The 12468-nt window shown below is 38.5% G+C and overlaps 1 protein-coding gene across 1 annotated transcript in view; it reads left to right on the top strand.

Annotated features, from left to right (window-relative positions):
• FRMPD2 (FERM and PDZ domain containing 2) overlaps positions 1 to 12468 on the top strand; it is a gene marked incomplete at its 3' end in the record, with an annotated part of 56915 nt that overhangs the window by 25388 nt on the left and 19059 nt on the right. Inside the window, exons 19-28 of the mRNA XM_029085541.1 lie at positions 95 to 199; positions 1566 to 1659; positions 2145 to 2230; positions 2424 to 2571; positions 3636 to 3850; positions 5100 to 5198; positions 6416 to 6780; positions 10089 to 10281; positions 11208 to 11366; positions 12016 to 12190. Coding sequence (XP_028941374.1) covers positions 95 to 199; positions 1566 to 1659; positions 2145 to 2230; positions 2424 to 2571; positions 3636 to 3850; positions 5100 to 5198; positions 6416 to 6780; positions 10089 to 10281; positions 11208 to 11366; positions 12016 to 12190 — 1639 coding nt within the window. The remainder of the gene's footprint in view (positions 1 to 94; positions 200 to 1565; positions 1660 to 2144; positions 2231 to 2423; positions 2572 to 3635; positions 3851 to 5099; positions 5199 to 6415; positions 6781 to 10088; positions 10282 to 11207; positions 11367 to 12015; positions 12191 to 12468) is intronic.

The raw sequence follows: 12468 nt of genomic DNA, 5'->3' as shown, positions 1-12468 counted from the left end.
AAACTATCTTTCTCTCTCTCCCCCCACCCCCTCCCTTTTCTCCCCTTTTTATCAAGATGCTGTAGTCTCATTAGTATTTATTTTTTTGAGACAGGAAGATGATTCCTCGCACTTACCATTTCCATCTGAAACCAACTCAAAGGAAATCTATACTGTGGAGCTTGTTAAAGAAGAGGGGACTTTTGGAATCAGTGTGACTGTAAGTGTTACTGTTAATTTTTCAGTGTGTCTGTCAAACTGTTACATGACCAAGAAACACAGAGGGAAGTGTATTTATGTGGAACAAAGATTCAAAATAGGCTGATAACAAAAACTGTTACCATGGCATGTTTCAAACCAAAGTGTCCTATTGATTGACAGAGAAAGCATGAAGTACTGGCTCTGCTCATTCCCCCGTTCTTGCCTGCAGAATCTGTGAAAATGTGCCAGCATAAAGCACAAGGCAATACAAGCCCTTCTCCTCCTTACCCAATTTGAGCACAAGACCTACCACTGAAAGTGGAGTTTGGTCAGAGAAGGATATAGCCAGAGCCTCTAGAAAATGCAGCAATGCAAAGAATTCTCCAAGTCATGACTGGTTTTGCAGCTCCCCTGGAGCTCCTGGAAATCAAAGGCTGTGTCGGTACAAGCATATTACACAGGACCATGGCATGGGCTCAGGCAGTGACCCACAGGCACTGTTTAATTGTTGACAGCCTCCGATATGGCTTTGGCCTCTGCCTCAACAAGTAATATAACAGAAGCCATCCCATGCTGGAGGGCTGAAAGTTTAGCTGTGTGGATGAAGATACGGCATGCTTCCTACTCTGAAGGCCAAAGGACCCTAGCCAATTTTATTTCCTAATATTAGGAAATACTGTTCTTAGTTTTCACTGCTGCCTTCTCTGGTTCTCTAAATATACAGTCTGCCACATTTGAAGAATAATTCCTTGTCCTGGCTATCAAAGTTTAATTTACCCCTCCAGGCTGAAATGTCTTTACAGTCCTTGCTGAAATGGAGTGGGAAGCAACAGCCATTTCCTTGGTTATAGAAGAAATTGAGGGCTGCTTTTTCACCTGCATTTGTCCAGAGGATGTAGATGGACAAAACATGATTCTTAGGTTAATCTAGAATTCTTCTGAGCTATAGGCTCTCAAGTGGCTGCACAAGTTCAGGTCCATGCTTCATATATTGTCTGAAAGGTTAATAATTGCTGAATGGATATTGCATAGTTTGGAAGCTGGGCTAGAGACTGACTGAAAGATGCAACCCCATCTTTATGTTAGCATTGGGAAAAATTTATGAGCATTTAGCAAATGTTTTTATATAACCACATGGAAATGAATTGCATTTTCCTGAGAAAATAAAATACGATTACTGAGATTACTGTCTAGGGAAGAATATTACAACTAGATGGTACTTTGGAGTAAAACATCCTCTTTCATCTTTTTCCTATATTTAAAAAAAAAAAAAAGTATAATTCCTGAAGCCGTTGCTTTGCAATGCATGTGTAAATTGCTTTGATCTTTATCACAGGAAGAACATGTGAAGACTCCACTCTAATCTGTGGACACATGTTTTGCAGGGTGGAATTAACACCAGTGTGCGTCACGGTGGGATATACGTGAAGTCAATTATTCCCAGGGGACCAGCAGATAAGGATGGACAAATAAAGATAGGTAACATGTCTGTCAGTAAAACTCTGGGCTGCAGAATTCAATGTTAGTGTGGAATGCTTGCCACAGGGACAACAAAACACATGTGGGATTGGAGGTCATACTACTGTGAAACACAATATGCAGCCCATCCCTCAGCCTGTCTCTGTACTCCATGTAAATACTCCCTCTAAAAAGCCAGGAGCCTCATACAAACATTGCACAGTTGCTCTCTGTAGCTGCACATCAGGCTAGTGACTCTGACATCTACTGTCAGTGTTGCTGTGATAACCAGACACTACCATGCATTTCCTTACAGCATACCTGGTATGTTTTAAGGGTTAGTTATAGAATGCTGTACAAGCAACAGTATTGCTTTCATACAAAGCAACATAATCTGACACATGTAAGCATGAAGATCTATTGCAAGGTGGGCAACCTCAAGTTTTACACCCACTGAACAAAGCAACTTGACCCTTGTTTTGTTTGTTTGTTTCCTTTTCCCTCAGGTGATCGTCTGCTGGAAGTAGATGGCATCAGCCTCTGTGGCATCACCCACAAACAGGCTGTGGAACACCTTAAGAAATCTGGCCAGGTTTGTACAAGAGCAGAGCTCAGTAAGATACCCAGAAGAATAAACTGCAGTTAGTATGAAGCACAGTAGCAAAGCTGGGCCAAAAGAAACTCCACTGCCACCCCATCCAACCCCATTCTCCTAAAAAGAAAAGCAAGAAACTGGCAGGCTCACTGTGCACCGTGTAACTGGAAACTGTTCATCATTGGTTTAGACCGCCAGGCTGGTTGTGGAAAGGGGAAACTACCAATTGGCAGAGCCACGCTTGACTGCTAATGACAGAAAGGAGGACCAACGTGCAGTTGTTTCTGTGGCAACATCCTTCACAGATGGTACCAAGGACTACTGCTTTTTGACAGATGGTGAGTGATAAAAAAGGAACTCAGGGTGACTTCTCACAATGTACAAGAAAGGAATGAATGAAAATAATTCTATGAAATCTCTGTGGGTTGGAAGGAAAACTGCATATGAATAAAAATATAATGTGCACTATTATTGACAAATATCAAAAATCAATTCTGAACAAAATATGTCTGATGTACTCAGAGTTAGAGTTGCTAGATATAGCTGAATTTATCCTAGGCATCAATACTGTAACTTCTAGCCTTCATGAGATGGGGCTGGCAGGGGACATCCTTGTCTGTACTCTATAGCACTCTCAGGCAGGAAGCAGCTGTGTTGAGGTTGCCATTCTGTTACGCAAAGAGAGCAGCACCAGCACAACTGCTGATGCTGTGTCAGTGGTGAAGCTAGGGTGAACTGCTGCCCCAGGGCCAGGACTGGACACTGCCATCACTTCATTTCTTAAAAGCAGAAGATTCAGAGATTGCTTTCACTGAATTTAGCCAACAAATGCTGTATCTTTTACTGTCAGACTGTCTCATAAACACTAAGTCTGAACCATACTTTCCCATGTGGCACTTGCTCTTCTATGTTGTCCCCAGCAGAAGGGGGTTCAGCTGCAAGTATTGTATGTGGGGAAGGGCTAGTCTCTTGTTCTTTTCTGGAAAGAGCAGTAGCCCTGATTCTAGCTTATGCTGGTTAGTGCAGGACCCAAACTAACATCAGGCAGTTACAGAATAGTAAGATCTACCCAACACTTACAGAAGAATGTCAGAAAAGGATAGCATTTGAACCTTTTTATGTTGGTGTAAAAGGCTTTTTCCTTTATGGGCTTGTACCAGATGGCATGAAGTCTGTGAACATGCAGTGGAATAGAATCCAGTTCTCCCTGTTCTCCCTGTGTGATTTCAAGGGCTCACATAAGTTAAAGGAACACCAAATCCATGTTTTGCCATTAGTATCAGTAGATCTACCTCTGCAGCACACAGGGGAAAGGTCTGCTGAGGGTCAAATTTACATCAGCTCCTTGGGGGGTACATATGCCACATCTCCCACTCTTTTTTCTGATCCCTGCTTTGAACAGATAATACATTTGAAGTCAAATTGACAAAGAATTCTGGAGGCCTTGGCTTTAGTGTTCTGGAAATGGAAGGAGATGCTTGTGAACACCTTGGAGGAGCTATTGTCAGAATCAAAAGACTGTTTCCAGGGCAGCCAGCTGAAGAGAATGGCAAAATTGAAGTTGGAGACATCATTTTAGCTGTGAATGGGAAGCCTGTTCAAGGACTCTTGTATCAGGTACCAGGCAGTACTTTCACTGGGACTCCAGATGGGTAACATGTTCATAAAGACAATGGCATGAAACTGCATTTAAACTTAATTATCACCAGAGGGGGACAGAATTTGCATATAATTAATCTGATTTCTATGTAGGATTCTTCTCTAGAATTCTTACAGAGAATTTCCTTCCTAACAGAATTCTTACAGGGAATTTATTCCGCTATTTAATTTAAAACTTTCTACTACTGATGCACAAAGTCTATTGTTAGATACACACCAGTTGTTAATTAGTTGAAATCTTTGTGGCTGTTATGTGTAATCGGAACATTTTTCCCCTCTAGTCATTTGTGCTTTGTAATGTCACTTTAAATAACATGTCCCAGATTCAAATCTCAACTAGGTAAGGTAAATCCAGTGTAACTTGTTTACTTGGAATGAGAAATTACATGAAGAAATTAAATGGTAAAAAAGGATTACATGTGTACTTTTTTTTTTTCATTATAATCTTTTCACCTTATGAAATATACCTGAGTTTTTAGTATTTACATGCATTGAATAGATAAGATTGGTAACAAACAAATTATGAAATAATGCAATTTTCCCACTGACAAGTCATTCGTATCATTAAATAGGGCAAAAGACAAAGTGCTGTAAGACCTAGACACCTGGGGGGTGCTATAATTGCACTCATTTTTTTCTGACCTGAAGTCTGTCCTTTTCCAGCACTATCTTGCCCTCTCACATACAGCCTTTTTACTGAGTTTGTGCAGGGGGCAGACAGTGTGTTTTGGCCTACATCATTTTTTTCCCCCACTGTAGCTGAAAGCTGAATGCCACTGAAGAGATGTTATGTCAAGGAGGGGCTTTGAGAAAGTCTCCCTTTGTTTATGTCAATATGGCAGTCTGTGGAGCTATGCTGATATAATTGATTGAAGATGTGCCCCTTCCACATGCAGTTTGAATGAATTTGTCTGAAAATTCTGTTTTCTTAAAGAAAAGAAAAATTATTAATTTAAACCTATGTGTCTGTTGGTGGAACAAGAGTTTGTAAACAAAACTGACTTGGCTGACACATTCACATAAAAACTATGGGCCACTTATATGACAATCATGAAGTAGTGAATTTTGGCACCAAGACACTGCTGAGAGGCACAAATACTAGGAATCTGGTATTCACAATAAAAATCATCTCCATCCCAGTTGGTAAAATGACATGTACTATAGACTGTTTTTCATAAGAAATCTAATATTCTTTCTTCCTGCTTAGGATGTCCTCCACTTGTTGAGAGGAGCTCCTCCAGAAGTCACATTACTACTTTGCAGACCACCAAAAGGTGTTCTTCCAGAAATAGAGCAGAGTGCCCTGGTAAGGCAAAGCTTCTGTCAATAAACTTAATTCTGTAAACCTGGAAAAAACACTACTACATTTTCTATGCAGTCCTGAACAAGGCAACCTTCCCTTTCCTCCAAGGGCCCCTACTACATTTCTTTCTCTTCCTGGCTTTAACTTAATCTCTAGAGTTCAACTGATTTTTCTGTAGCAAGCAAAATAATAGAAATGGAGACATGTTTACCCCAGTCCAACAACTTTTGAATTGCAGTACTGTCATTGGAGTGAAACAACACATACCCAAGCAGATCTTCTAGTGATGCTTCTAAAAATGCTCTAATAAAATCTCAGCTAGAAACTGTAGATATTCTCAACTGCAGCTATTATAACTCATGGGTTTGAGATAGCTATATTACTCCCAAAAGTAAGAGGAAAATAAAGAACTTTTCCTACCCAGGCTACCTCTTAATAAACGAAGAGGTAGCCTGGGTTTATCATGAAATAATGGTTTCCAACTGCTTATTCAGCTTCTTATTAATAGTAGAATCGGGGGGGGGGGAGAAAGATGGAGGGGGAAGAAAAAGAAAAAATCAAACAGTAGAGACTGCAGAGACTAAAACAGTGCCATTAGGTGTGCTAGCATTATTATTCCATTACTCCTGCTTCTTGAACACAACTCATGGACACACACACAAGTACTCTTATAATGAACATGCATTTGCATTACTCTTGCTCCATGCAGAATGGCCCACTCATGGTTCCTGTCCCACCAAAAATTATAGGCACTGTCCATGGGCAGAGAGAAATGACTGTCAGAACCATCACCAGATAACAAACTGGCTCTTGTTGCTTTCCTGCAATGTGCCCTTGGCTGATTTCTATGGTCAGCTGCACAGAAGTCAAATCTGGAAGCCACTTCTACACATCAAAGAGAATATAGACACAAAGTTGAGACACGATATGAAAAGAAATAAAAAGGGGCCACCTCTAGCAAAGAATTAATTGGGAAAAGTGAACCTTTGTAGTAGTTCCCTGTCTGGAACTCCTGAAGAACGTGGAAGATAAGCATAGAGACAAAACAGTTAATGAGTGAGAGAGTACCACCCTCTATTTTTTCCCTCTCTTCCAGCTACCATTTGACATTATCACATTCAGATGCTTATTGATATTGCCTCTTCAAATTAATTTATCCTTAAAAGAAAGAGATGGAAGATAAAAAAGGAGTTATACTAACCTTTTTGTTATTTTGATAGACTCCAGCACCATCTCCATTTAAGGAGTTTGTGACAGAAATGCCAGGCAGTACAGAGGTAGGAAATAGCATGGATCACTCTAGCAGTGATGGAGGTAGCACCTCTCCAGACCTCGAAGACTGCATGGATTCTCCAGTGGCAGCAGATTTCAGTGAACCTCCTGAAGAGGACAGTTCAACTTACGAAGAGCAGGAAGCAGAGTTTCAAGAGAAGCCCATACAGAAACTTATGACTCCCAGGGAAAGTTTCTATAAGCATCTTCGGAATTTTCATCAAGAAGCTTCCAGTTCTGAAGTCTTCGACCCTCTAGAGGAAGAAGTGAAGCAGAACTGCTACTCACCATGTGAATTTGGACAGGCCAAAAGGTAAGGAATACTGAAATCTGCTCTGCAGCGTTTCCTTTGTCTCTTAGAATTTTGCAAGTGGATTGTTTAGGTTTAAATACAGGACTATCTGCTTCTAATCACTGCTGATTAGTGAAGATTTTGTTTTACCTTCTTATTCTGACTACCCTAATCTGCTGACTCTATTTACTCTCATCTTCTTAGAATTTTGCATAAGTCTTCATTGCAAGACAGTTTTCTGAGTGTTGCACTACTGTAATAATTTATGCTGTTCAGCTGAAGCTGGCTGCAGTTTGAAATCAGGGGAAAGATTCTTGTTGACTTAAATAGGAACCAAAGACTTTCTTATTTATTATATGATCTTTTAATTTCAGTTTTCTCAGAGTTGATTCAAATAGGCTCCAAAAATTTCTTTCTTATTGCATGACCTTTTAATTTCAATTTTTTTCAGAGAAAAAAACAAAAGACAAACTGTGATCAAGGAGAAAAAAAAAAGTTCTTTTCCAGTTTTCAGAAGCCAATAGAAGCTGTGAGAGAGAGAAGTTATACAATAAAATACAATGCAAATGGACTCCTTTTACACTCTTTTGGATATACCAGATACTGGCACACAAAAGACAATCCATTCACTTTTAATCGTCTTTCCTAATGCAAAAGAACACAAATTATCAGAACAGAAAGGACTGGTGGAAAGACAATTTAAAGATCTCCTAGAGACCTTTAACTTACAACTTTAGCATTTTTATCTATAAACTAATTTCTATTTTTCCTCACAGTCACTTGAAATCTTTTTCTTACTCTGATATTCATCAAGCACAGAACCAGACAGTCAGAGATTTCAGTCTCTGGGGTGTCACAGCACTTGCTGACAGCAAGTCACATGGGACCATAGTGGCAATTCATACTTCTAGTTCCTCTCTCTTGAGGGATTACACACTGCTTACACACATGCTTCTCTACTGCTGAGAGTAAAACCAGCAGAAATATGTCTGTAGCAAACACATTTGCCAAGAGATACTGTTTCAACAAAACTCAAGTTTCTTGTGGGAAAATATCAATTCCAAGTAAAGTTTTGGATTCTTCCCAAGAAGGAAGTTCTGAAATAAATGTTTTTGTTTGGTACATTCTTAGTATAATTTAGTTTCAGCTTTTGCATTTTCAAAAGGCAGCCAGAGCAGTTTAAGACTGCATGCATTTCAAACAATATTTTAAATGTCATCTCAGTTTAAGTGATCCTTCCACCTAAAAATATACAAAAACCCCCCAGAAGGACGTAGGCATTAATGAAGGAATTCCTTTTGATTAGTGAAGAAATTTATTTTCTTCAGATCACTCAAAACGTTTCATGCAAATGTAGAAGTAATGATATTCATTTTAAAAGTTCCCCGCTCAGGGATTCACATGGAAAATTCTTTTCCCTCTTCTCATTGCCACCAATAAGAATCTTTGAAAAAGCTGCCTTGAAAAACTTTAACCCATAGTTTTCCCCTGTGAAGTCCAGGTGTAGGGGTCATGAGACTCCAAAAGAAAGTCGAGCATGCCAGTGGACTTGTGTTTGGGCCTGCAGGACCAGGACTCACGTTATTTCCCATGGTGATGTAGAGATGGGCTAGAAGCTGTGCTATGATTATAGCACTGCTAGCTCATGGTCTTGAGCTTGTGCAGCTCTGCCAAACACCTTTCTTACCCTTTGAAGGTCACTCAGCACTCCACTAGCACATGACAGTTTCTATGACATCCACACTGACCAACATCCATTGAACTTATTCTTTTCTTTCCTGTCTCCAAAAGAAAGGAGCAGATTGCATTTGTTGTTATCCATAAACATTTATTTTAATTATCCCAGTTTTCTTCTACAGTATTATAAGTAGCTGTTGTCCACCTATTAAAGCACAAACTGTCAGCTTCATTTTCAGCTTTGCTGTGCTACTGGAGATGACCAAGCTCTCACAGATATAAGCTAACAGACTAGATTGCCTTCCTCACTGAGGGCATACAGCACGAGCCTACAAGTTTTTCTTATCTTTGCCAGCATTTCAAAAATAGCATCAAAGGCTACTAGTCATATCCAGCCAAAATGCTTGTTTTGCTACTTTGCTTTATATTTTCCTTCTGACTACAGACAACGTATGAAACAAAAACTTGACACGGAGGATCTTCTATGATTTCATACAAGACACATAACTTGTGTTCCTTTCAGTGGTATATGTTTGCTTGGGAGATGGCAAACAGTTCAGTTCTATCAGAGAGCGAAAGATCTTAGGTGACATATATGAAATGACATGGCATCTTTGCTGTGTGAAGCATTAATAAAAGCTATGCCATTTTAAGTGTTTTTAAGATTAACAAGATTTAGCAGTATTTCAATAAAGACTGATATGAAGAAAACACACACTTTAAAAAAAAAAGTGTTTCAAGCATTTCTATTAGCTTTAATGCTAAATATTATGGGAGATGATGCTATGGTAGTCTATTAGAGTTCATTAATGACAACAGCTAAAACAATATTGAACACAACACATATGAGTACAGTGTGGGCTGGAACATTAAAAGTGCTGAATATTGTGTCTCCAAATAGTGGAATAAAATCAATAATAGTTTTAATTCAAGTAATTGAAAAAATCAATTGATTTCCATAGGACAACTCTTATGCTTCAAAGCAAGCATAGGAATAAAAGTAAGCTTACAATAAGAAGTCAGGATTGGTATTTTTTATTGAGAGATAGGAACCATTTTATATTTCATGTTTCTGACTTACGCTCTAGTTACCAACAAAAGACCCGTAGGAGCCAGGAATGTGTCTAGCATTCCTTTTTCAAAAGAAGTGTAAATACAAAAATTGTAGTAGTATTTTAATACATGTACCAGTTACCAGATAAGCTAATTAAGTTGTTCATGGCAGATGAAATAAATAATGGCCTAGGAATTGTCCAATTATTCTTTTCAAGAAGCAACCAAAATACTAATTAATGCCTTAAAAAAAAGAGTGCAAAATTTTGCAAAGGCTGTTTTCAAATTCTGTAAGCTTTGATCTTTTAACTAGCTTTGCAAAATATTGATTACTTATTTATTTTTATAGTTACACTGGAAGATCCAGATAGCAATTTAATACCATAACTAGTACTTCAGTTAAAATTAAAATGAGGTCATGTATAAGCAGTAGTTTTCAGTAGCCATCTAATAAAGCATATGGAGGAAAAACCCAGCACTTCAATCTTTTTATTTTCCAGCCACATATTTAATAAGAGCAATGATGACCCATCGAACACAAAATGTATGCCTGAACCTGTCTCTCTAACTCCTGTTGATGAAGAGTATCTCACTATCAGCTCAAAGTCTGTGACCTCACTTGCACGGGGAGGAAGCTCTGAGACACACTCCACAACCACGGCGACCCCACAACCATATGTTTGTGGTCCCTCATCATCCCTGCCTGCTAAAGAGACACATGACAGTGACAACGAATGGGAAGACTTGAAAGAACCAGAGGAAGAGAAGGAAGAAAAGGAAGATTGCACAAAGGTATGTGATAGGTACCAGATTATTAACAGATAGAATACGACAAGGGAAAAGAAACAACTTTAAGAATGCAACATTCTTAAATATTAATTTTAACTCATTAGCTATGCTATTTCTGCATGGCTTTTTTCACTTTCCTGAATGTCCACAACCTTCAAGTAAAGCAGATCTTCCTCTATGCTCAGCTCTCTAGAATTTTTTACCATTTGCCTTAAGGCCATCTCCCTGTTCTTGCCATCTTACTATTTCTTCAACTTTCCAACATTCTGCAGTATTATACCCAGTGTACAAACACTTCAAAGCCCTCTAGTAGCTTCTAAAATTAATTGGAGTCAGCTACTTGTTTTTTTTCTGTCATGTTTTAAATGTATGTGGAAAATCACTTTGTTAACAGTGATACTGCTGTAATGTCCTGATAAGAAAGTATGCTCCTTGTGCTAATTACTATTCAAAATACAGGGCTCAGGCCTGCCAACTGCTGAACATCTTGCATTATTGCTGACACTAATGAGCTCTGAATTCCTACTAACTTGAGAACACTGAGGACAAAATTTACGTCCAACCATTTCCTTCAGTGGGACAGCAACAGCAATAACAACAATAATCTCTGTACCCTACTATTGCAATGCTTTTCAGCTCAGAGGACTCCAAGCCTTTCTTTTCACATCTCAAATGACAAAATTACAGACCCTGATGGCATTCTCTGCCTAATTAAGCCCTATCAATCAATCATCACAAAGCTCCACTAGGTAAAAAGAAGTAAAATTACTTCGGGAATAAGGTAGCAACAGATCAGATAAACACTTATCTACTTTCTTATTTATACCAGCTGAGGATCTGATTCCTATCTGCATATAAAATGTACTGCAAGTTGTTAATGAAGCAACAGAAAAGCCTACATCAAATATCTCTTGTGCTTATTTTAATAGGAAATTGAGATCTTTGTGACTTTGACAAAGTCAGAGAACAACAGTTATGGATTTGCTGTAGTCCTTAACAAAGTGGACAACTGCCTGTATATTGATGAAATCTTGAATGATGCTGCCCTGTCTGATGGAAGACTAAGAAGGGGAGACAGAATCATTATGGTACAGTAATCCTTTGAGCTTATACAGAGGAGAGAATATTTGTAGATCAATGTTATTTAGCTTGGATATTCTTCCTTCCATAGGGTCCAGTTTATCACATATTTAGGCATGCAAGTGTAAATGGATCCTAAAATAAAAGCAATTCTGCTGACTTCAGCATAAATTTCAGGCTGAATAGACTGTATGACCAGACAAATAGCATGAATAATCTAGCAGCAATGCAAGACAACCAAGATATTAAATGCCTACCCAATTAAATGGCATAAACTGTATTAATGTAATAAGATAGATGACATACAAAGGATGCAGGAGTTATGTCCTTTGTAATATATTAATAAAGCCTGCTTTCAGACTAGTTCATCTTTAATTTCTTGCATTAGGCTATCTTCCTTGGTTTTTGCTACAAGACCTTGAGTTTCAAGAAAAAAGAGCTATTTGTATGAAAATTCTGCATTCAGAAAAATAAAAGTTCAAAAAAGAAATCTTACTGAAATCTTAACTGTTGCATTCACTGACATTAAATACCACAGCAAAGCAATAACATGAAAGTGAAAATTAAACTAAGTTCATATGCAAAATTTAGAGTGGAGGAAGAAGTACATGATGGTCAATGAGATCTATGACAACATTTTATCGGTTTGTCATTTAGGTGAATGGAATTGATGTCACATCTTTACCATGCAATGAAGCCCTGACTTTACTGCAAAGCTCTCCTCCTGATCTGCACCTTGTGGTTGGTCGTGCTGACAGTGATCCACGTCCCTCTCTTAGGCGAGACGAGATTCCTGAAATTACTCTCAGAAAAGGTGCCAATGGACAGCTAGGTGTGTAGTAAATACCATGCACACTACTTTGCACAGGGATTACAGCAACCATAAGATAATCATAAGCAACTGTAGTCTTGTATCAATATGATTCTGAGTGACCTTGACACCTTTATATTCTCCTAAATCTTCCATGACCAAGGAAGGGAGGGCTTTACTTTGGCCTTAAAGGAAAGACTAATATCTCTTTATTAGACCAATGAAGATAGTTGCAAAAATTATCTTTGTATAGATAATAATGTTTACTACCTGCTGAGATACATAAAGATCTATTTGGA

Source organism: Antrostomus carolinensis, unplaced genomic scaffold (genome assembly GCF_000700745.2).
Source record: "Antrostomus carolinensis isolate BGI_N321 unplaced genomic scaffold, ASM70074v2 scaffold17866, whole genome shotgun sequence".
Taxonomy (NCBI): domain Eukaryota; kingdom Metazoa; phylum Chordata; class Aves; order Caprimulgiformes; family Caprimulgidae; genus Antrostomus; species Antrostomus carolinensis.
The sequence above is the reverse complement of the archived record's forward strand: the minus strand, read 5'-3'. Positions and strand labels throughout refer to the sequence as shown.